General features: G+C 38.5%; 1 protein-coding gene across 7 annotated transcripts in view; it reads left to right on the forward strand.

Moving 5' to 3' along the window:
* Positions 1–25,331, forward strand: part of SPTB (spectrin beta, erythrocytic) — a 127,928-nt gene that overhangs the window by 54,805 nt on the left and 47,792 nt on the right. For all 7 annotated transcript variants that reach the window (XM_034433827.3, XM_034433831.3, XM_034433826.3 and 4 more), the window contains 12 exons: positions 2,188–2,339; positions 5,365–5,538; positions 8,346–8,437; positions 10,850–10,930; positions 11,731–11,846; positions 15,510–15,622; positions 16,636–16,823; positions 18,951–19,068; positions 19,428–19,586; positions 21,892–22,194; positions 22,924–23,074; positions 24,053–24,923. In XM_034433827.3, coding sequence (XP_034289718.1) covers positions 2,188–2,339; positions 5,365–5,538; positions 8,346–8,437; positions 10,850–10,930; positions 11,731–11,846; positions 15,510–15,622; positions 16,636–16,823; positions 18,951–19,068; positions 19,428–19,586; positions 21,892–22,194; positions 22,924–23,074; positions 24,053–24,923 — 2,518 coding nt within the window. The remainder of the gene's footprint in view (positions 1–2,187; positions 2,340–5,364; positions 5,539–8,345; positions 8,438–10,849; positions 10,931–11,730; positions 11,847–15,509; positions 15,623–16,635; positions 16,824–18,950; positions 19,069–19,427; positions 19,587–21,891; positions 22,195–22,923; positions 23,075–24,052; positions 24,924–25,331) is intronic.

The raw sequence follows: 25,331 nt of genomic DNA on the forward strand, positions 1-25,331 counted from the left end.
CTTCCTCCTCGCAGTTTTGCCGGCAATCCACACTTTCCCAATCTGCTCTGTCACTTTCACTCGCCGCCTTTCGCCTCACCGTGAGCTCTTCCACCTGGCTCCACTCGCTGTTTCTTTGAGATCAGTCCCCACGGTTACCAGGGATTGCAGCTGGGTCTTCTTTTCAGGTCGGCCGCTCCGATCTCCTCGCTTCCTCGTCGTTGCTGGCTAACACGGCTTTGGGTCCGCCATTAAATAGCGGACACATCCGTGCCGGTTTGACAGAGGCATCTGTTCGAGCAGAGAGCGCTTGCTCCTCTCTTTTCCGTTCTTTAGATCCCCTCTATTGTTCGAGACGCTCTCCGGGCTGTCTCGCCCCTTGGGGTCCCCAGGACACGGGAAAAAAGATAGTGCCATGGAGCAGAGATCGCTCCTACAGCACCCTGCCGCCGCGATTCACCAGCCGGAAGTCACGGATGTTAAGTGATTCTGGGTTCCCCATTGACTTTGCTTGTCAGAAGGTCTCAAAAGCTGATCATGTGACCTTGGGGCACAGCAACAGTCATAAATATGAACCAATTGCCAAGCATCTGAATTTTGATCACACATCCATGGGGATGCTGCAAAGGTCGTAACTGTAAAAGACAGTCATAAGTCACATTTTTCAGTGCCACTGTAACTTTGAATGGTTACTAAATGAACCATTATGGGTCGAGGACTACCTGCAGGGGTGAAATGCTCCCGGTTTGGACCAGATCGCCCGATCCGGTAGCGATGGCGGTGGGTGGTTTGGAGAACCGGTAGCAAAAATCCCTGCCCCTTCCCCCCCATATCCAGCTGATCTGCATGATTATCAGAGGCTTTTTTTTTTTTTTACTTTTAAAAGCATTTTTTCTACCACCTCTTCCGACGAAAAAATGCTTTTAAAAGTTAAAAAAAAAAGCCTCTGATGATCGTGCGGCTCAGCGGGGATCATCAGAGGCTTTTCAAAGCACTTTTTTCTGCAACCTCTTGGGCGAAGAGGTGGTAAAAAAAATGCTTTGAAAAGTCTCTGCCGATCCCAGCTGAGTTGCCTGATCGGCAGAGAGGTATTTTTTAAAAAGCCTCTCTGACGATCCCAGCTGAGTTGCCTCATTAGTAACCTAATGATATTAAGAATAGTGGAGAGAACCCATATGAAACCACCTTATGCTTCATGGCTTGCTTCCAGGGCAAGGAAAAGTTTATTTTGAGTCAATAAGTTATCTTCATCTTCCAAATCCTAACTGAAGAGATGGCATTCCTATCTTCAATTTGAGCTGAGTATTTGGTGTGGATTAGAGCTAGGGAAAAAATGGATCTCTATTTTTATATATGCCAACTACATCAAGATTATTGCATGCTCAAAAGTTTAATACTACCCTCAATAGTGAAACGGTTAGTGAAGATGTTAGAACTTGCAGAGATGGCTAAATTGGTTTTCTTGATTAGAGAAACGGCAGTATGAAAGCCTGTTGTAGACATTTTACATCAAACAGAAAAAAACCCATTACTTCTGGTTTTGATTATAAGAAAAAAATAGATAATAGATAACAGTAGGCTTTATGTAATCATAGAGTAAGAATAATGTTATATTTATATTTGCTGCAAAGGAAGTCAGAAGATTCTATTTTTTATCTTTTGTCTATTTTTCTTTTCCTCTCATCTTTCTTTTCTTTATTCTGTATTGTTTGTATAATTTGTATAGTTTCTGTTAGGTTTTATTTTCTATAAAACTTAATAAAATTTATATTCAAGAATTCAGTTATTTTACATCCCAACTTCTGCACACATGAGGAATATTAGCACCTATTCTGGCCATGTCCCATTGCTCATTAGACACCCACAAGTAAATATAGAGGTCAATGACAGGGCAGTCAACATCACATCTGTTCAAGTTCCATAAATTCTCTGTATGTCCTCCATAACACCAGAAGGAGTTATGTGGGAATATTAAGTATAGAGTTTAACAAAACTCTTTTACGGCTTTTGATATTTTTTTTGATACTGCCCAGATGGCTAATCTTTCCCTGAAGTCCTAGAAATTGATTAGCATTAAACAAAATGCCAATATTTTTATTTTCCACTACATTTTCCACCCTGGTTTTTCCACTGGGTAGCACACTGAAACAGGAATTTTGCTGAATTCACACAGTTCTGTAGTTTTCATATGAATTTTTCTAATTTCAGATGAGCGGGAAGCTGTGCAAAAGAAAACTTTTACAAAATGGGTGAACTCTCACCTGGCACGTGTAACCTGTCGCATTTCAGATCTTTATATGGACCTCAGAGATGGACGAATGCTAATTAAATTGCTGGAGGTGCTTTCTGGAGAGTTACTGGTAATGTTATTTTATTTCCCCACTTCTCTAGACTGTGTAAGACAAGTCAATTATCATTCTAATTCTAAAAAGAAATAGTATTTGAAATATTATTACTGTCAAATATTTGCGGGTATCCATCCATCCGTCGGTCCGTCCATCAACTTGTGAAGCTTCCCTGACCTGCTCCCGAGTTGCCATAGGCAGGAGGATGGGAAATTGCGCCTTGCAGTTGCACCAAGGAATTTACTCCTCAGTCATAACAAGATGCATTCTGGCTGAGCAAGTCAAGGCCATCTCCGTGGATACCAGCAATGCCTGGAAGGGAGCGACTTCTGCAACCCGCGAAATTACCTCGTTGAGAAATGTGACTGGGTGACACACTTTGGGGGGAGGGGGAAACGGGGTCAGAGGCAAGGCATGAAGGGGATGAAGTCAGAGTTGGCTTCACCTAGGACTAGGTAATGCTGACATGGTGCTCCTAATAAAAGGCTGGATTTTTATTGCCAGATGGCTTGAGACTCTTAATTGCGTTTGGGCATTGGTCAGAACCTTGACACTGTCTGTCTGTCTGTCTGCCTATCTATCTATCTATCACATGATTCCTATGTGCATATCATAAGGTACTTCCACAGAATGCTTTTTTCCAAAATCATGGGTTTCAAACTGCAGTTGATGTTTTCCGGCTCCACTGCACTCAGATTTTTTGTGGTGTTGCTGCTCTATGGTTTTGAGATTTTTCCATTGATTAGAAATCTTGACCCTCATTGTTTTATAGCTCTTGAACAAAATTGCCACTACCCTAAACCTTCAGGTACTGTGGTGTCATTCATTCCAAGGCAATATTTAAAATGCAACACCTTAGTAATTTTGCAGCTTCTCCTTAGCAACCATCTCATTTCAAAAACAAAAAAACTATAGATAGGAGAGAGAAAAACAAAAAATGTATTTTCCCTTTTATATGGGTTAGGGCAAGGGATCTTTGTGGCTCCAGGATGGTAATAGTTTAGGGCATAGTACGTACATATTTCTTCACTCTTCTATTAGTTAAATCAGGGGTCCTCAAACTTTTTAAACAGGGGGCCAATTCACGGTCCCTCAAACTGTTGTGGGGCTGGATCGGCTGGGAGGGCGTGGCTAGACGGTCATGTGACTAGGTGGGCCAATTTAACAGTCCATTGAACAATGCACACAAATTAAACTTTAATTTGTTTTGCTCCTGGGGGTGTTTTATTTGCTTTTGTTTGCATGTTGCTCTTTTGGTTGCCTTTTCTTTTTACTAGATCGTTTTTTCAGTTGTTTAGGAGTCTAGTGGTCCACTTCAGGAAACCCAGTTTTGCTGCAATTTTTCTCAGCCCCAAGGAGCTTGAGAAATCTCTCTCTGTCTCTCTCTATCTCTCTGTCTCTCTCTCTTTCCTTCTCTCTCTCCCTCTTTTTCTTTTTTTCTCTCTCTCTTTCTCTCTCTCCCTCTCTGTCCCTCTCGCTTTCTCTCTCTATCTGTCTCTTTCTTTGTCTCTCTCCCTCTCCCTCTCTCCCTTTCTCTCTCCCTTTGTCTGTCTGTCTGTCTGTCTCTCCCTCTCTCCTTCTCTCTTTCTTTCTCTCTCCCCTCTTTCTCTTTCTTTCATTCTTTCTTTCTCTCTCTCCCCCTCTCTCTTTCATTCTCTTCCTCTCTCTCTCTTTGTCTCTCTCCCTCTCTTTCGTTGTCTCTCTCCCTCTCCTTCTCTCTCCCTCTCTTTCTGTCTCTTTCTCTCTCTCTCCTTCTCTCTCCCTCTCTCTCTCCTTCTCTCTTTCCGTCTCTCTGTCTGTCTCTCTCCCTCTATCTCTCCTCTTTCCCTCTATCTTTCTCTTTCTCTCCCTTTTCTCTCTTTCATTCTTTCTTTCTCTCTCTCTCTCTCTCTATTTCTCTCTCCTTCTCTTTCTTTCTCTTTCCCTCTCTCTTTCCTTCTCTCCCTCCCTCCCTCTCTCTTTCTGTCTCTCTCTATCCATCTTGTGGAGGTGGTGAAGGTGAAAACAGGCCATTTTTGCTTGCTTTTTGCCTCTTCTAACCCCCCCCCCACCTCCACAAGCATTCTGCAGGCTAAAACCAGGCAAAAATGGCTTGTTTTTTGGCCAAAAACAGGCCATTTTTGCCTGCTTTTTGCCTCTTCTAACACCCCCCCCCCCACCTCCACAAACATTCTGCAGGCTAAAATTGTTGAGCTTACCTTTTGGTTCCAGCCTGCAGATCTACCGAAGGCAAGTCCTGCACTCTGCTGAAGGGTGGGTGGGGTAATGTGGGTGGGGCAACCTCGTGGTGCTCCGCGGGCCGGATTAATTGGTTCATTGGGCCGCATGTGGCCCGCGGGCCGTAGTTTGAGGACCCATGAGTTAAATCAATGAATATTTGTTCTCAGTGCTTCAAGCTGTTTTGAGGCCAACAGATATAAAACAACATCATATCAGCTTCTCAGCAGCAGGGTAAATGCCAATAGGTAACAAAATTGTTGTTTTAGTATAGAGAATATGTACATCTTCATAGTATGTGGAAGCATGGGAACATTGGGAAACCATTTTCAGTATCTCCCAAAGTCATTCTAAGGTCCCATAAGTACAGTATAGGTTTTGAGGGGATTGGTCATAATATTTTATCAAAGTATTGTATCTTGACCAATAGACTCAGATAAGTAAACCTAAGCAGGTTATGTTTAGAATCAAAGGGTCTTAAGAAGAGTTTCTTTCAGTCAGCTATATGTTGTAAACTTGGCTTAGTGAAAATTGTTCTTTTGGTACCTTTATTTGCATTATTCATTTTCTTTTTTTTTATTCTTCTCACACATAACATGTTTATTTTAATTAGAGCACAGTGTGTTTTATTTTGGTTCTAACAATAAAGTCCAATGAAACTGAAAAATATAGAAAAATTCTTGGTATTACTGCAAGAGTTAGAACCTCTTCTTCAAAAGAGAGTAGATTGGGTGTGTGCTCTCAGTTTAGAGTAATGGGTAGCTAAACATATTGATGATATGTTTAGTGTACTAATATAAAGCTGCTTAACTTAATTCCCCAGCCCAAGCCTACTAAAGGTCGTATGCGAATCCATTGTTTGGAGAATGTGGACAAAGCGCTGCAATTCCTCAAGGAGCAGCGTGTGCATTTGGAAAACATGGGGTCTCATGACATCGTTGATGGCAACCATCGCTTGGTGCTGGGTCTCATCTGGACAATTATCCTACGCTTCCAGGTGAGTCTTGATGGAGTCATTAGTAGGAAACTAGAGACAAGTCTACAATAAGGAATTTTCAGATACAGGCATTTTCTTGTCCACTACTGAGAGTTTATTCTTCTTCCCAGTCTCACCAAAGTTAAAGACTGATGAAGCTGGGGTTTCATTATCTGTTAAAGTATATATATATTAGTCCTATTATTTTTTTTATGCAACTGAAGAAGGCAGTCCCTTTTACTAATCTCTTTGACTAATCTGACTGATTGTGATATGAATAGACAATGGCTTTCAAAGTAAGACAAGCATAAGAGGAGAGCCAAGATAGTCTATGGTAGCAAAAAGAAAAGAAATCTTTTCCCCCCAGAGACCACACCTGGTCTCTTGGAACAGCTTTGCTCATTATAGCCAATTTAATCCTCACAGCCTGCTAGCCTCACAGCCTGCTAGCCATAACACGAACATGCGCCAGTAACTATTTCAGAAGAAATCCATCTCCATTTAACATTGACTTCCCTTATCCCCCAAGTCAGAGCTAAGAAAGCTAAAATTTTCTCTAACTACTTTCAAAGCAGCATTTTCACTCTTCTCCCAGTACAATTTGTGTGGACCTAGCACATTTAACTTACAATGTAATTGATGATACAGCTAACAGGCTGGATCTACTGACTCCTGTTGGCCACTTGCTGCTGCAAACATATCTCCATCTCCATCCCTGTGATTGTGGAGTGCTGCCCTCCATGGTCACTCTTGGCTTCTACAGCGGCATTTGCCTGAGTAAAGTTTGGCCAGCATTTTCCTAAGCACTTACCAAGTCTGTTTTACATGGGCTTCCTGTATTCACAGGTTTTAATTGTCTTTAAAAGAGAACTAAACTTATCTTTAAAAAAACAGGATCAGCACTTCCTTGAGTGTTGCACAGGAGATCCTTATTTAAATAAGGAAAAAGATCTAATTTATGCCATCAGCAAATGTATTACTTTTTCTGCTGTTTGTGCCTATTAAAAAGGATTTTGTTGTGCTGTTTACTGTTTTATTATGGTGAGAGAGGATGTTTTTCCTATTGCTACATCATTATGCCTATTAAGCTATTTCTGGGAATAGCTTTTGCTGCTGGCAGTACCATTCTCTTCCAGCACTATTTAAATCTGGAGCTGCTGTTATTGACAGCACCTTCCTCTTTTACTCTCTGCCCCTCCTCCTGACAATTTTAAGTGGTTGACAAGTCATATGCGGTGAAGCAGGAATAGTGCCTTCAGTGCTCCTCACTGCTCTTTCATACCTGTATGTGTTAAATTAGACAACTTGACATGCAGCTATACCTATTTTCAAAACACCAGTGGTTTTTCTTGCTGGCGGATGACATTTGTTGGGAGGGGGAATTTGTTATTGGACATTTGTTAAGCTAGAGAAATCTATCAATGGCTTCTCTCAGCTTATTAGGAAGGATTGATAGATTAAACATTCCTGCACTACCTGTGCCCCAAGAATTTTTTCTTACTTATTTTTAATGATGCAAAGACAAAGGCAAGAAAAGTTTGCAATAAGAGTATGCCTGTAAGTCTTGTGATTGCCCAGAAGAAAATCCCAGAGTTGAGTTTGACTCTTCAGAATTGCAATCGCAACTATTGGGAAAATGAAGTAACTGTTGGCTGACTTCCTTTCTTGTTGGTATCATGCCAGTGGGTGCATTCTTTTAAATAGGCACATCACATCAATGTAGTTATCTTTCAGGCTTTCTTGTGCCGCACTTTGCAATATTTCTATAGCACTTGTTAATTGTATGTTGTAAATTTATTTATTTATTTATTTGTTTGTTTGTTTGTTTGTTTGTTTGTTTGTTTGTTTGTTTGTTTGATAATATTTATATGCTGCCCTTCTCCCGAAGGACTCGGGACGGCTCTCAGCAATATTAATATGAGAATTTATTGAGAACTTCCAAGAAAGAATGACATAGTACTGTAAAACAAGTTCCTGAACAAACTTGTTTTCATCAGAACTGCTGGACAGAATTAAAAAAGCAATCTATAGTATATAATAGTTTAAAAATAGCATGGAATAAGTATTGTGGAGAATATTATATACAAAAAGAATTTTATTCAAGGCTACAAGGGTGTGGAACATGGCCATTCTCCCACTGATACTGTATATAAACCAGAAATATTTTATAACTAATTAGAGCACTGAGATCCTTTGTAAAACACAGAAACAAAAATCAAGAAAACAAGGGATAATTCCATGTTTAAACAATGTTGCAGATTATTTTTATATGATGCAGTTGTTTTAAGATAATCCGTACAAAATTTGTCTTTTCTAGTGGTTGGAGAAGAAACTTTTTGATGGCAAAATTATTAGTTTAATTGAAAAACAGCTGACTGGATTTATAAAATAAATAAGTAATTCAAATTATCATATAGTTAATTTTGCCTGTTATAGTAATCATTTAAAAGATTCAAGACTATCTTGAAATAGTTCCACCAAATTATAGTGAGTTTCTTCCAGATTATAATATTTGAGGATTACAGCCATATGTTATTCGTAAATAATCTGTTTTGAGTAAAATACGTCTCAAAACAGTTCAATAGAAAAACAATCATAAACATTTACAAGGAACATTCAGCAATTTGGATTGGATATTTGGAAATGATAATGTGAAGAGAAATTAAACAAGTAATTTTTACTTTGCTTCAACCCAACTTTCTACAAATCATTTGTGATAAGATCTCTATCAGGTTATTTTTGTGAAGATCAGAGCTATACAAATAAAAATATGTACAAAATAAGCATTTGAAATGATAGTTGCTTTGGAATTTTTCCTTTTAATTTAGATCCAAGATATCATTGTTCAGACTCAAGAAGGCCGGGAAACCCGTTCAGCAAAGGATGCATTATTACTTTGGTGTCAAATGAAAACTACAGGGTATGATATTGCTATTATCTTTTCTCTCTAAACAGATTGTGACTTGTTGATTAAACCTATGGTATCAGCTAGGCAAATACTAAATATTAAGCAAATCTATATAGAGTCTGTGAAAACTGACCGGGTTTCAATTCAGTTCATCTAGTGATAGTATAAAACCATTGAACAATCAAAATAAATTACAAGAGCAGAGCTGTCTAGGGCAAAGAGAGAAAGCTGTGCTAAAATGTTTCCTGTTGAAAATGTAAGTACTTTGTTTGGAGCCTTGTTTGATTTGCAATGTATTTAACAAAAGTGGTTTTTGACCTTTTGTTTGAGATAGGTTGAAAATATCTAAATACTCTGCCAATATTACAGTCTTGATAAAAGTGTTAGTGATGGAGAGAAAGAGAGCAAAGAATCAAGATAGCTAGCATGTATTCTCCTGTTCATCTCCTGCGCATGCTGACATTCTGTTTCAGGTGGTATGGATGGAATCAACTATGTGAAATGTACACTACAATGTGTACAATGCTGTACACAGTACAGCATTGTCTTAAAAAATTGCCACAAGAGAGTACAAAAAACAATGCATCTTCAATATGACCTTCTTCGTACAAATTTAGCTTTAAAATCTGAAAATGAGACTTGGGTGTTAGAGCAATCCTTTTAATCATCATCTGGGTGAGAGGTGGTATACTTTTCCCCCTAAAATATTATTCTGTGTTCAGCCTTCTCCAACTTGATATTCCAGATCAGGGGTGGATTCTACTTACCTTTATTACCAATTCACAACGGGGCAGCACAAACATGCTCTCTTCGCTCATGCGCACACGCTCGCTTCGCTCATGCATGCATGCACGCTTCTGCACATGCGCAGAAGCTTCCTGATGATGTTGGGGTCAGTGGGCAGAGCCTCTCGCCGGTTTTACTACCGGTTTTATAGAACGGTCCGAACCGGGGGCAACCCACCACTGTTCCAGATAGATCAGACAGACCTATGACTCAGAGTTCCCAGTTAGCATAAGGCAGAATGTTACTGTTGATCATCTGCAAATTTTGGGCTGAGTGAAATCACAGAGTTGTTAAAGGAATGAACTGAAATTGATAGAAGGGTTACATTTAGTAAATTTCAATTGTGATGGAATGTAAACCTGAGCCTGAGAATGGGAAAAGGATGAGATGGGAGAAGAAGATTTGGGAAACATTACTCAGTCCTGGGAAATAAGAAAGCAAGAGAAAGCCAAGAAGCCCTCATTGATTTTATTTGGTATAATAAGTAGTAGAGAGAAATTTGGATAGGCTTTCAAGATCCACAATAGTAACAAGCATTCCTGAAAACTCTGTGCCTCCTGTATCCTAATTGTGGCTTCCTGAAAGGATTGACACCCTTGGATATTGAGCATTTGAGATGTTTCTCCCATATCAGATATTGAAAATGCCATTGTCAGTAACATGGCTATTAATGTAAGCCAGCAGTGCCACTTTGTAAATGTGGGTGCCTTACATCTTTGAAATAGTTTTTACATTCCTTCACATTTTTCCTGACCTTTGTTTAACATGTGAGAGACTGACTTCCCACCATACTCCACAGCTCCCTTCTTCTTAACGTTTCACATTCACTCTATGAGCTCTGGAAAATGTTTGTGACTTGTAATTGCTGAAGACAAAGTTAAGGAAAAACTATTTCAATAGACTAAGAATGACTTGAAAATCTAATGAGTTATGATGTGGTAAGCTCACAAACTATTTTCAGCACTAATACTATTAAATTAACCCTTCTAAAAGTAGTACATTCTCATGTTAGTAATGGGAAATAAGGCACAGAAATAGTTAATTCATATATATTTCCTCTTAAAACAAAACTATGTATGTGATTTATATTGAGAGCAAGGCTTCTGTGAGGCTTATTTCATTTCAAACTCCGCTGAACATTCACATGTAATATGTTTCTTTCAAGTCCCAAGCTTCTTCCTTTTCTTGTGCAACAGTGGAAATCAATTCAACTGTTTAATTGTTTTCAACATTATGGGCAGGCTGTTACTTTATGGAACCATGTTTCTTTTCTCTCAGTGGAGAAATATATCCTGATATGAGCTGCTCTTTTCATTTATTCTGTTGTAAAGTAGATAAAAGTTGGATTTAGAATGGATAGAAATATCCTGTGTACTTTAGGTAACCCAACATTGCCCTCCCTAAATTATTATTTATCCACCCAAGCTAAATATCATTCTTCCAATGGCAGAAAATCTGTACTTCTAAATATCAATTAGAAGTGGTTTGAAAATGTAGGTTTAGCTGAAAGTGGCTCTTCTGTCTAAAGTAAAGTACATCCTCATGTCAAATTAGACCTGATTGGATTATGATTTTGTAGCTGTTGTTTAAGACTGATATTATCTTGTTTGTGTCCCCTTTCTTTATCTTTGTAATTAGCTATCCCCATGTTAATGTCACCAACTTCACCTCCAGCTGGAAGGATGGTTTGGCTTTTAACGCTCTTATTCACAAGCACAGGTAAAGATAGTCTATAAAGATCTAAGCCATTTTAATTGTTTTTGCTAATAAGTCTAAGTTTGACTAATGACCAGAGTGCATATCCACACACTTGCTACTGAAGTCTATTAGTTACCATCTGCTCCATATGAACTTTGCCTCCTTACTTCCAAGGTCAGGTACAAAACTGGCCAGTATCACCCTCTCCATTTCTGATCCTCAGAAATGAATGGCATGGCTTATGTAGCCAAAATTGCACCATCCTAACCTCAAAAATATTGGTGGATCCCAAGACTGGAGGACTATTGTATAAAACAGGGCGTGGAGAAGGAGGAACCAGTAGTCTGTATGCTGTATGGTAACAGATTGACTGACTGCAGCAGAAGGTGTCAGAAGGTGTCAGAAATAGAGCCTTGGTAGTACAGTGGTTTAATGCACCCTGTTATTAACACAGCTGCCTGCAATTTCTGCAGGTTCAAATCTTACCAGGCTCAAGGTTGACTCAGCCTTCCATCCTTTCTAAGGTAGGTTAAATGAGGACCCAGTTTGTGGGGGCAATAAGCTGACTTTGTATAAATATACAAAAGTATGAAGGCTATTGCTTAATGCATTGTAAGCCGCCCTGAGTCTCCGGAGAAGGGCGGCATATAAATCAAATTTAAAAAAAAAAGATTTTGGATGAAATGGTATGCAGGCATGGCTGGAACATGGATCAAGGGCACACCATATTTGATAATTTCAAATTAATTTATCTTAGCAGAACTGGTAGTACCATATTGTGTTGTTTAAAGTACAAGGTTTCTTTCCTCCTTCATTTCTAGGCCTGACCTAATTGACTTTGAGAAATTGAAACACTCAAATGCCAGGCACAATTTGGAACATGCTTTCAGTGTAGCAGAGCGGCAACTTGGTATCACACAACTTCTTGATCCAGAAGGTGAGTGCACTTGGCTCAATGCTTGCCTTTTTAAACTGAGAATTGAGCTGACAAGGCAGAGTTAAGAATTACATAGAATAATGATTGCAGAAGCTAAGCAATAGGTGCATAATATTTGCCTGTCAAAGTTCATGAAGCAAGTCAGTTCAGTCTATAAACATGGATGCTTATTTATTTCTGCAATAGTATATTCTTAAACTGTCAGGAAAGTCTCCTGTATAAGCCCTCTGAAATGAATGAAAATGAGTCCTGTCTCTGCCCACTTCAGAGCTCTTTTTCAAGCAGGCATTTATTTTATTTACAAGGCTTAAAAGCCGTTACAATCAAATCAACTCTGAGCAATGTACAATTTCCCAAATCTGTAACTTGGGTTAAAAAACAGACAAGATAAATAGACAAATATTGTATATTTTGATCTTGTATCAAAATATTGTATATCTTGATAAAAAAAACACTGAAAACCATAAATCACAATACAACCAATTCATTGTCAAAGGAATAATCACAGCAACACTGCTTCTGCATTTTTGGTGTAGTATTATTAATACTTTTAATTATGATATTTGTCAATTATTTTTGTCAGAATTGCTTTTAATTTTGCTTGATCTATTTCTTTTTATTTATAAGCTGCCTTGAATTTTTATCATAGAAAGGTGAGATTCAGTATCTGAATAAAGATCTCTGCTGTGCATAGTCACAAATTAACTACATTGTATATGATATAGAATTTTTGTTGAGATAATTCATTTTCAGTTGCCTTCCATAAATGCATTTCTGTAAAACATTCCATGTCATCATCTTTTCCCTTTCATTCTCTTCACTTAACATGGAAACTACATTAATTTTTTAAAAATACCCTGTCGTAGTTATTTTATTTTTTGAAAATGCTTAAAAGGAAATCTGGCCTACAGTATTATGAGAAAACTATCAGAGGATTGGCTCTGATTACTTACTGCTGGGTGAGCAACATGATGCCTTCAGGCACAGCTGTATCCGCCACCGACACTCCCACACTTCCTTTGGCACTCAGCAGGCCCTTCCACCCCACCTGGTTTCTTTATCTTCGAAAGCTGGAAATCAGCAGAGTTCAGACTTCAAATCTGCTCTCATTCACTCCCTACATATATTTAATTTCCACTTGGGCCTATTTTTCTAAACAAAAAGCAAGAGCATGGAATAGCTCAAACCTTGATCTTTTCATTTCTGCTCAGTCTTCCATTTCTCTGAAACTAAAATAAAAGCAAGAAAAGTTACTGGCAGGTGAGGTAGTAGCAAGGGAATCAGTTTGTTGATGAGTGGGGGGAAAGGAGGGAGGGAGGAAAGAAAAGAAAAGAAAAGAGAGATGGAAGCGACTGAAAAATCCACTCAGCAGAGGAGTGGAATAATATGAGAACAGAAAGGGAAGCTGAAGCTAGGAAAGCTAGTGCAGATGGAGAAACAAATGAAAAGCAGGGAAGAGGACAAGTGCGAGAAGAGGACAAGTATGCGAGTAGCAGGAGTTTGTATAATAATTAGAGTTGCAGTTGTACAGTATGTCTGAATGAAAGCATTGGAAAGAGAGATTGGGTTGAAAAATGAAAAAGGTATGCTTCTGTGTGTTGACAATGAAGGATAAGGTTTTTTTAATATATATTGTAGGACTGGGACATCAGAAAAGCTTTGTGTGTTTGAAGAAAACTATTTTGGAGATCTTCCTATCTGGGGAAATAATTTTAGTAATCTTGATTTTCAAATAATGTATTTAATTTTAATTTAGGCATAATTTATGAACGTTGTCCAGTCCTTATCTTTGAAGTGAGCTTTCTACTCATTAAGTCGTTGTAATTCACAAACCATGAGTTATGGTTTAATGTGTTGTGTGAACTTTGCTTATTATAGTTTATTCAGAGCAGCATGGTTAAGCATACCATGCCCTCCCACAATAATGTGACTCAACCATTTTGTCATTGTACCCATGTACTTTTTCAAAAATCCAGCTGTATTCATATACTCAAAAAGGTTGATGATACTTTAACACTGCATGGCTGAACTTCCCAAATCGGTTTAATAGAGGGATCAAATCCAAGCTTTAATGATTTGTAGGTATAATAAAAGAGAACATTCTTAGAGTAGAAAAACTCATATTGAATTTATCTACACATATAAGTAATTATCAGATTAGCAAAATAGAATGTACACCTAACAGTTAAATAGCTAATTCATGATCAGGCATATGGTTTTCTAATCCTGTATTCATTGATACTTAATGCTTAAGTGCTTGTTACTGCTCAAGCCTCCCGTTTAGTGTCTCAGATCAATTGTTGCTGTGATGGTGGATCTACTTTCATAAACAGGTTCTAGTCTCTAATCCAGTTTTGATGATAATCCTGCCCCCAATATTAACAACTTCTACTTTGAGTATGTCTAGATTGCTTCTGCTTCATTACTAGGGAAAAATATGGACCTCCAGCAACTATATAACCTCGAATTATAACCACAATTGAGCCCCAAATTTCTGTTGCTAAGTGAAACAGTTGTTAAGTGAATTTTGCCCCATTTTACAATCTTTCTTGCCACAGTTGTTAAGTGAATCACAGTTGTTAAGTTGGAAATATAGTTTTTAAGTGAATCTGGCTGCCCCATTGACTGCTTGTTAGAAGGACACAAAAGATGATCACATGACCCCAGGACATTGCAACAGCCATAAATATGAGTCAGTTGTAAAGCATCTGAATTTTGATCATGTGGCCAGGAGGATTATGCAATGGTCATAAGTGTGAAAAATGGTCATAAGTCACTTATTGTATTGTTGTAACTTTGAATGGTTGCTAAATGAACTATTATTAGTTGAGGACTACCTGTAATATAGCAATAGCAATAGCACTTAGACTTATATACTGCTTCACAGAGCTTTACATCCCTCTCTAAGCAGTTTACAGAGTCAGCATATTGCCCCCAACAATCTGGGTCTTCATTTTATCGACCTTGGAAGGATGGAAGGCTGACTCAGCCTTGAGCTGGTGAGAATCGAACTGCTGGCAATCCGCAGTCAGCAGAAGTAGCTTGTAGTACTGTATTCTAACCACTGCGTCACCGCGGCTCTTAGCATAAGCTAGTCAACATGTAATGCTTGTATTATGCAAATATCATCTACCAAGTCTGTTTAATAAGTTCATGTCCTGGTATTCAGTACAGTAATGTAGGTTTCTACTTTAACTCTGTTTTAAAAAATCATTGCCATAGATTCACTATAGTTAATAATGTTTATTTTATTTATTTATTTGTCGAGTACGTATCAGATAATATATATATAAATATAAACATGAATTGAATACATAAAATGAATACAATTAAAGCGAACATTAGAACAGGGACGATAGGCACACTGGTGTTCTTATGTAATCATTTGCACTTTTTTGTTTGTGTATCAGAACTGCTCTCTATATTATTCTCCAATAAATAAATAATGTTGATGCTAGAAAACAAGTTTTTATTAGCCTAGCTGTACTCCCATGCCTTCTGTTGTTTTTGTACTTGAACTCAGCAAGGTGACCCCATGGTGAACACTGTTGATTGTGTAGCTCTCTCCAAAATGGGAAGCATAGTTCAGACCAAACTCTTATCTGCTGTCAGGTTCTGCTTTCAAACAGATAATTTTCTCTTGGTAATCTATTTGCTACTCAGATGTTTTTACGGAGAACCCAGATGAGAAATCCATTATCACTTATGTGGTTGCTTTCTATCACTACTTTTCGAAAATGAAGGTGCTTGCTGTGGAAGGGAAAAGAGTTGGAAAGGTAAGAACATGGTCATATTGAGCAACATAATTTTTAATATTTTAGAATTGTTTCATGACGTTCTATCTGTCATCTAAACAAAAGTAGATGATAAGAAAACAGTAGCAGGCAGAAATTCATGGCTTTTTTGTAACCCATGTCTATTTTCATAATCCACTTCCAGAACTGCATTGTTTTTTTAAAAAAAACTGTATAATATTTTTTAGAAGCCTGGTCAATAGTATTGCTGTGGTTATCATCAGTATAGTTCTAATTCTGAAACTTAGCTGCCTTCTTTTACTGTTTTAAATCTCTACCAGGTTACATTATAGTGCTATGGACTTATTTGTTTGTTTGTTTATCCATCTTTATTATTTTTTACAAATAACTCAGGACTTCATTGGTTCAATCTCTAGAAGCCAGATTACATTGTAGCGTTATGGACTTTGTGTGTGTGTGTGTGTGTGTGTGTGTGTGTGTGTGTGTGTGTGTATAATCTTTATTATTTTTATAACTAATTCAAGACTTCATTGGTTCCTATTCAGCAATATGCAGCAGGAGGCTGAAGCAATTGAATCTGCACAGGGTTAGAAGGTGGACGACCCATAATTTGGGGGATTATAGGAAATATCTTGATTGAACTACAAGGATACCACATAAGGAAAGTCTGCCTTATGGAATGTGTGCATATGTTTGTATATGAATTAATGTACAAATGTATGAACAGGAGAATGGAATAAGGGCATGATCATTCTTGTTCAACCACTCAACATTTGATGCGATGCTGCCAGTATGAAAGCTGCCAAAGATTTCCTTTTAGAGCCTTACAGCCGGTGGTTCTTAATCTGGTTTGACACCCTTGCATGCCCTGCAGAATTTCTAATGTGATGAAGTCAGAATTGTTGACACTGTGGAAAATTTCCATTTGCAGGATCTGGAAGTTCATAAAGGTCTTACTTAACATATTTTCAGTAGCAGCAGCAGGTGCCAAATGAGCCGCAGTATGAGTTGTTTGGGTTTCCCCCCCCCCTCAGGTAATGGACCATGCAATGGAGACTGAGAAGATGATTGATAAATACAGTGGATTGGCTTCAGACCTGCTGATGTGGATAGAAAAGACCATTACCAATCTCAACAGCCGCAAGTTTGCTAATTCTCTGGCAGGCGTGCAGCAGCAGCTCCAGTACTTCAGTACATATCGCACAGTAGAAAAACCACCCAAGTAAGCACCTTCACCTGGAAGAAAGTGGCTTTTCTTTTTCTGAGACACAGGGAAAAATACGTACATTATGCCTATCTTATTGTGACTCATTTGGCTGTGATCTGAGGCTTTCAGAAGTGTTGAATATTAGCATATCACATTGATGATGATGTAGTGAATAAGAGTGAGGAGATGGCTTGAAGGAGAAAAGGATATCTTGCAGGCCAGCAATTTTTCTCCCTCTTTTTTCAAATTGAATGAATTTGGAGAATGTTGATATTCAATCAGATACAATAAATCATCTGATTTAATATTTCAAGATAATGAATGGAAAAAGTCTCTTCCGTTTCCTCCAAAGATGTTAAGCAGGGGTGAAATCCAGCAGGTTCTGACAGATTCTGCGGAAATTTTGAGTAGTTCGGAGAACTGGCAAATACAACCTTTGGCTGGCCCCAGAGTGGGGAGGGAATGGGGATTTTGCAGTATCCTTCCCCTGCCACGCCCACCAAGCCACACCATGCCTACCAAGCCATGCCCACAGAACTGGTAGTAAAAAATTTTGGATTTCACCACTGATATTAAGTAACAATTTGTGAACCAAATGACACAAAATGTTAGTTTCTTCCAGAAAATAAAATGTGTAGAAAGATACAGCTTTAAAAATAGAACCTTTAGGATGTAGATACATTAAACAAAGTGCAAACATACTTACATAATAATCAACTCTTGAATAATGTAAGAGCTAATTCTTAGTAAATATTAGTGGAATTGTCCCAAATATCCCTGTATTTGTACAATCCACCTGGATTAGTAGTAGTGAGAAATTCTCAATTGTTCAAGTGGAAGATCTTAGGCACACTAATACTTGCTTGCTTGCTTGCTTGCTTGCTTATTTATTTATTTATTTATTTATTTATTTATTTATTTATTTATTATTTAAATTTCTATACCGCCCTTCTCCTTTCGGACTCAGGGCGGTGAACAGCCAAAAATAAAACATTTGTACACAAAAATTAAAATAGTTTTAAAATAATTAAATAGAATTTGGCCCATAATTTAAAACATTATTAAATGCCTGTTACTGCTCAAGCTTCCTATTTAGTATCTCAAATCAATTGTTGCTGTGATGGTGGATCTACTTTCACAAACAGGTTCTGTTAGCACTGCTTTTGACAAAAACAGTGGCAATACTCTAATCTCTGCATTGCTTTACACTGAAAAGAAAAACACTCTGCCATCTAATGTCTCCCCACATGATGGCATCCCCACAAGGGAGGAAGTAGTCCTTGACTTATGATCACAATTGGGACCAGAATTTCTGTTGCTAAGTTAGATGGTTGTTAAGTGAATTGTGCCTGATTTTAGAACCTGATTTTAGAATCTTTAGAGCAATCATGTTGATTGCCAATCACCTGAATTTTGATCATGTGACTGTGAAGTTGCTACAGCAGTCTTGAGTGCGAGGATTTGTTTTTTTTTTTCAATGCCATTTTAACTTTGAATATTTGTTAAAGAAATGGTTGTGAGTTGAGGTCTAACTATATTTCTAACATAGCTGACTGAAAAGTAGGTTCCCAAAAAACCCATTTGGGTTGCTAAAAGCAAAGGAAAGCAAATGTATTTTTTCCTTTTGTGAAAAGAAGAAATTGCTGTGAAAAGAAGAAATTGTGACACATGCAGATCTTTCTGAATGCTTAATAATGCTGTTTTTCTGAGATTCCTCCTTCTGCAAATTATGAAAGGTACAGTTAGAGGCTTTCTGTGCCACAGATTAACTATTTCAGTATAGAACAAGAAGCATGATCTAATTACTGCTTATTCCCTTTCCTACTAAAAAACTAATCAGAAATTCTCTCTGAGTTTCTGTAGGTTTGGATTTCAGCCAATGCCTCTAAAGGGATTGAATTCCAGTATTTTAAAGCCAGCTTTCTTATCTCCTTCCTTACCATTGTATAAATTGCAATAGCCACCTTAAACACTGATTAGCCCACTGAAAAGATACTTCGTGTACAGCATTACTTTTTAATTATTTTGTTGAGAACATGATTCGGAAAAATGTATTTCAGTGACAGGGTTGCATGCATTACATCACTCTTCTTTGAAATCTTCTAAACTCTAAAGATGCTTTCTTATATTTGTCTGTTCTAGATTTCAAGAGAAGGGGAATTTAGAAGTTCTGCTTTTTACCATCCAGTCCAGAATGCGAGCAAACAATCAGAAAGTGTATACACCTCATGAAGGAAAACTCGTGTCTGATATCAACAGGGTATCTAAGATACAGCCTTTTATTTACAGCCTTAATCAGTGAAGTTTTCTCCCTCCCTCTCTCTCTCTCTTAATTCTTGTTTTGATGATTGGAAAAGTGGGAAAAAATACAGGTTCAGTCTTGAATTTTATGGAGCAGGCCAAGAAAAGTTCTGAATTGTAAAAGAGTACGAATACCACACTCTTAATCGTGTTCTAATTTCATTCTGTATTATCATATGTCATTGTAGGAAAACTGTAAATAGCGGATTGGAAAAGGTATTGTTCAGTTATGTAGCTAAAATGGAAAATGAGTGTTAAATAATCTAATAGTTATAGAAGTTTTTGTAGTTTATTTAGAATGCATTCTTATTTACACAGGCCTGGGAGAAGTTGGAAAAGGCAGAGCATGAACGGGAACTAGCACTGAGAAATGAGCTTATAAGGCAGGAGAAGCTGGAGCAGCTTGCCCGACGCTTTGATCGCAAGGCTGCAATGCGAGAGACCTGGCTTAGTGAAAATCAACGCCTTGTGGCACAGGTAATAAAGAACTGCCTGGGACTTTGCAGGGTGTGTAATTGTACTTTCTGAAAAACCTTCTGCACATAAACCATTTAATCTGAAGCCAGAAAGTACATTTGTAAATAATTATTTTAAGACTCTTTTTTTAAATGGAAACACAAAATGTGAATGAAGCTTGTCCTCTTGGGGAATACTATTTCTTACATTCAGAACAGTTTGTGGTCTGAACCATGTGGGAATTTTGTGTACATGTGAGCAAATATCTCCCATTGAATAATGTGTACACGAATCAAGTATATACATTCACCAGGACAGGGGTCTGCAACCTTAAACACTCAAAGAGCCATTTGGACCAGGGGTGGGTTCTAAATTTTTTTACTACCGGTTCTGTGGGCGTGTCTTATTTTGTGGGTGTGGCTTGGAGGTCATGTGACTAGGTGGGCGTGGCTAGCTGGTCAGAGTCATTTCTGGAAGGTCCTCGCACTTACGACCCGACTCATTTGTTTGCTTTTAACACTGATCAGCTGTAGGACGGCCCTTTGAAGCCCTGCGGCAAGAGTTTAAACAGTTTTTTTCCCTCTAGTCATCAGCTGGGACTCAGGAGGCAGCAATAGATTGGGGGTGGGACCAAATAAAAGGTAAGAATAACGTGGGGGGGTGGGAGGGCGGGGGGGGAGAACCGGTTCGGTGACGTCATTTCGTCACCGCTACTGGCTCGGCCGAACCAGACCGAACCGGGAGGAACCCACCACTGATTTGGACCCATTTCCCACAGAAAAGAAAATACCGGCAGCCACAAAACCCTTCCCGTGCCTGACTATTTCTTGAGCGGCCACAACACTAGCATATGTAATTGAATTAAACATTCTGTTTTCTTCTGAAATTTTACTTTTCTTGGATTTATCCATGGTTGGCCTACCGGGGGTTGAAAAGCTCAATAAATTGTGTGCTGGCGGGTGTTGCACATTGGCAGTTGTGATACATATTTTGAGTGCCGGAGCCGCAGCAGAGGGGTGAAAGAGCCACATGCGGCTCCAGAGCCGCAGGTTGCTGACCCCTGCACCAGGATATCCCAAGTAGCCAATATCTAAATATATAAAATGATTTTTCACAAGCTCTGAGTTTTTGCAAGATGTTTTCTGAATGAGGGGCAGAGTTTGGTGGAAGTTAGATGAAAAATAAATCCAGAAATGGGTGCAAAACTTAAAATTTTAGACAGTTATACATGATAAGGTTTCTAGTCCCACCATAGGCATGAAAAATCGGCTGGGTGACATTAGTCCAATCACACAGTCTCTCAGCCCACCTTGCAAGGTGGTTATGGGAAAAATAGGAGAAAGATCATTTGGTTTGTTTGCTGCCTTGAGTTATTTATAAACAACAATAAAGGTGAGATAAAAATCAAACAAATAATAAAATGTAACTCGATTTGATCAAATAACACCAGCAATATATTCATGACTAGGTGAGTTTCTCGTGAGAAGTATTTACAATGGATTCAATAAAATATCATGAATCATTTGTTCTTTGAAAATGACCCGTTTTGTACTATTGTATACAAATAGTACATTCCTATTTTGAATGTACCATGTTTCCCCCAAAATAATACCCGGTCTTATTTTCTTTTTGGCCCCAAAATAAGCACCAGGTCTTATTTTTGGGGGATGTCTTATCCACTTACCTTAGGACCACCACAGCCATGCCTCCCATGCCTGACACCTGTCGCACTGTGGCCTGACTTCTTCTGTGCCGCTTGTGGCCAGATGCCACATGGCTCGGTGGGCAGGGCTTAACTAGGGCTTATTTTTTGGGTAGGTCTTATATTAGGTGCAGGTGTGAAAATGAGGCTAGGGCTTGCTTTTGGGGTAGGTCGTATTTTTGGGGAAACACAGCACTATTTGCATACAGTATTGCCATTTTTTTGGATCATATGTTATCCTGAAAATGGAATGAATTACCAAATGTTTCATAATGAACAGATTTTTATTGGATAAAAGTTTAAAGGTCAGATTATGGAGTTGTTTGCTTCAATGCAGCTTTACCAAGTGTAGTGATGCCCTGCTTCTTTTTTGCATTGCAGCACCACCTCAATCCTATGTTTGGAGTCAAGGTGGCTCTGTAATGTAGCATCCTTTTGCCCACCTTATCAGCCTACCATAATGGATAGTTACAAACAAGCAGTTATCAGGCCATAAAAAACCCTGTATTTGCCCCCAAAAGCTGTGCTGTGTTATTTTACACATGCATTTAATTTTGTGATGGCAGTGTGAATGGCAATAGGCAGCGAAGATATTGCTGACAAAACTATCTTTACTTGAGACAGGATAACTTTGGAAATGACTTGCCAGCTGTGGAGGCAGCAAAGAAGAAGCATGAAGCCATTGAAACAGACACAGCTGCCTATAAAGAACGGGTACAGGCCATAGAGGAGGTGGCCAAGGAACTGGAGGTAGAGAATTACCATGACATCAGGCGCATCAATGCTCGCAAGGACAGTATCCTGCGACTCTGGGAGTACCTCTTGGAACTGCTGCAAGCACGGCGCCAGAGGCTGGAGATGAATCTGACACTGCAGCAGCTGTTTCAGGACATGCTGCATAGCATCGACTGGATAGAGGAGATGAAAGTAAGGAGGGGCCTGGATAGGACTTGGTGGATTGCTGGAGATAATTTTTTTCACCATTAAACTGGACATATCCAATTCCTATAATTGTTCTTCATATGTTTTAGCCTCCAGTCCCCTAATCATCTTTGTTGCTCTTCTCTGCACTTTTTCTAGAGTCTGAAAATCTCTTTTATATCATGGCGACCAAAACTGGATGCAATATTCCAAATGTGATCTTATCAAGGCATTATAAAGTGGTATTAACACTTCATGTGATCTTGATTCTATCCCTCTGTTAATGCAGCCTAGGACTGTGTTGGGTTTTTTTTTTTTTTGGCAGCTGGCACACTGCTAGCTCATATTTAAGTGATTGTCTGCCAATTGCTTCAGAACCATGGAGTGTAATCCCATGGGAGTACAATTTGGGAGTCCATGGGAGTACAATTTCCATTGTTTCAAGAGAACACACCTCTGTTTCTCCATCCAAATTTGTCTTCCTAATTGTCTTCTCCAACAGAATTCAGAATGCTATGTTATAAGTCCCATAGGAAGAGACAGCTGTGTGCCCATAAAATAAATTTATCTTTCCCTGAATTGTTTTTCTTAAACATGGATTGTACCTGCTTCTTTTCTCAGGTTCATCCTAAACTGCTATTCTTAAAAAAAAGGGCGGAAGGGGGTTCAAGGGTCCACTCCATACTTAGTTGTTTAAAAGAAAGGGAAATGCAATTTCTTTTTATATTTTTTCAGATAAAACTTTCATCTCCTGAAACTGGGAAGCATCTGTTGGAAGCAGAAGACTTGCTTCAGAAGCATAAGTTGATGGAGGCTGACATGGCTATTCAGGCAGAGAAGATTCATGCTGTCAATGCAGCTGCCCTTAAATTTGCCAATGGTGATGGTAAGTGTTTGCCAGATTGCTAAGAATGAGCATATCATTGGTGTTTGCATCTATATAAAAGGAGAAGGGCTAAAGAGGGACAGCCTATATCTAGCCTCTGGAAAGTTTCTTTTCTTATTGGTTGTTTGAAGTGAATGCTTGTATACACTTTGTCAATATTTTTATTGATTGATTGAATGAATGAATTGCTAGCTGTATAATTCATTACATTCAACTAGAATCTCTCTTGATTCTAAACTTGAGAATCGTAAGTGATGGACGTGTGCTTTAGAATTATAGCTGGGTGTTTATCGATTTTTGGTTCCTTGAACTGTGAACACAAGGACTGAATGATGTAACTTGAATGATACTGGAAAGATTTCCATAGTGTTGCTTAGTATAGTAATTGCCAGTTTTTGCTTCAACAGCCTCAATTTTTCCTCCCAGAATGTCTTCCTATATAGAGAACATAGCATATACTCAGTATGGCATTTATGAATAATATAACATTTATCTAGTGGGTTATTCCTGGTTCCTGACTTTTAGAGTACTTGTGGCATCACTGATAAGACACTTCTGCTGCTAGTTAGAAAGAAAGGGAAAAAAGAAAAAAAAGCCCTGAACTTGTTTTGTTTCATTATTATATAATTATATCTTCTAATAGAATTATTATATGATTATATCCCCTGGTATACCTCTATAATAAGACTTGTCATGTACTTTTAAATATTTATATTCAGTACGATTACCAGAAAAGGTGCCAGTCTTTTTAAACAAGCACACCACCATTCCTGAAATATTTCCCCTTTTATTCTTTGGTTGGTTTGCATTGTTTCTCTTCCAAATTTCCTGATTTTGAAACCAGCAAAAGTGACAGTTATTTTTCACATTTATTGTATGAATTGTACCCAAAAATTTAAACCATAAGATTATTAATGTAAAGGAAAGTGTGTTCTGTATTAGAACTACCTGTAATTTTTGCCTACATACCATGTGCAGGTTATCAGCCATGTGATCCCAAAATAATTCGCGATCGTGTGAACCTCCTGGAACTATACTACCAAGAGCTGATTGCTTTAGCTGCAAAGAGGAAAGCTCTTCTTGACCAATCCAAGCGCCAGTGGAAATTCTTTTGGGAACTCGATGAAGCTGAAAGTTGGATCAGGGAGAAAGAGCAGATCTATTCGTCCCTGGACTATGGGAAAGACCTCACCAGTATTCTCATTTTACAGAGGAAACATAAAGCTTTCGAGGATGAGCTACGTGGCCTAGGGGCTCACCTGAAGCAGACCATCAAGGAGGGAGAAAGCATGATTGCTGAGAAACATTTTGGAGCTTCAAAAATCTGCAGCAGGATTGAAGAAGTGAAAGCTCTCTGGTCCCAGTTGCAGGAATTGGCAGCTTTCCGCAAGAAGAACTTACACGATGCAGAAAGCTTTTTCCAGTTCCAGGTAGACGCAGACGATTTGATGGCCTGGCTCCAAGATGCTAATCGACTAGTATCCAGTGATGATGTGGGGCATGATGAATATTCCACTCAAGCCCTGGTTAAAAAGCACAGAGATCTCTTGGATGAGGTAGCAAACAATAAGAAAATTATGGACAACCTGAATAGGCAAGCACAGAGCTTCCCTGCCGAATTCCGGGATGTTCCAGGATTTGAGAACAGACTGAAGGCTATCCAGACAATGTATAATGAGGTAGTGTCTCTAGCAGATTTGCGCAGGCAGAAGCTACAGGATGCTTTGGATCTCTATACTATATTAAGTGAGACTGATGCATGTGAGCTTTGGATGAGCGAGAAAGAGAAATGGCTGGAGCATATGGAGATTCCTGATACCTTGGAAGATCTGGATGTTGTACAACATAGGTAAACAATATCATTTTTTAAATTGGATTCTCTTTTATCTACTTTTAGGATGTGTGGAAAACAGATCATATTTTAGGTCATGTTTATGCAGAAATATTGAACATTCAAAACAGTTCACAGACTTTTAAGCAGAGTATGTATAACCCCAATTTACATACATAAGACACAAATATTTTGCAGTGAGAGTCTGCAACAATGTTTACCAGTCAAAAACAAGCATGAAAGGAGATAGGGGGATTAGTACCATAAACATTCAAAGTATGAATACCTGACTTGATTCCTTAAGCATAAACACAGACCTTCTTTCACAAAATTATAAATATAATCCTAAATTCAAAAACAATTAAGTAGTGGTAAGAGATCTTCCCTAACTTTTTGGGTGTTCTGAATAGTGAATAGTGAGCAGCA

The sequence above is a fragment of the Pantherophis guttatus genome, chromosome 1 (assembly GCF_059756535.1).
Source record: "Pantherophis guttatus breed Tessera chromosome 1, ASM5975653v1, whole genome shotgun sequence".
NCBI classification, from domain to species: domain Eukaryota; kingdom Metazoa; phylum Chordata; class Lepidosauria; order Squamata; family Colubridae; genus Pantherophis; species Pantherophis guttatus.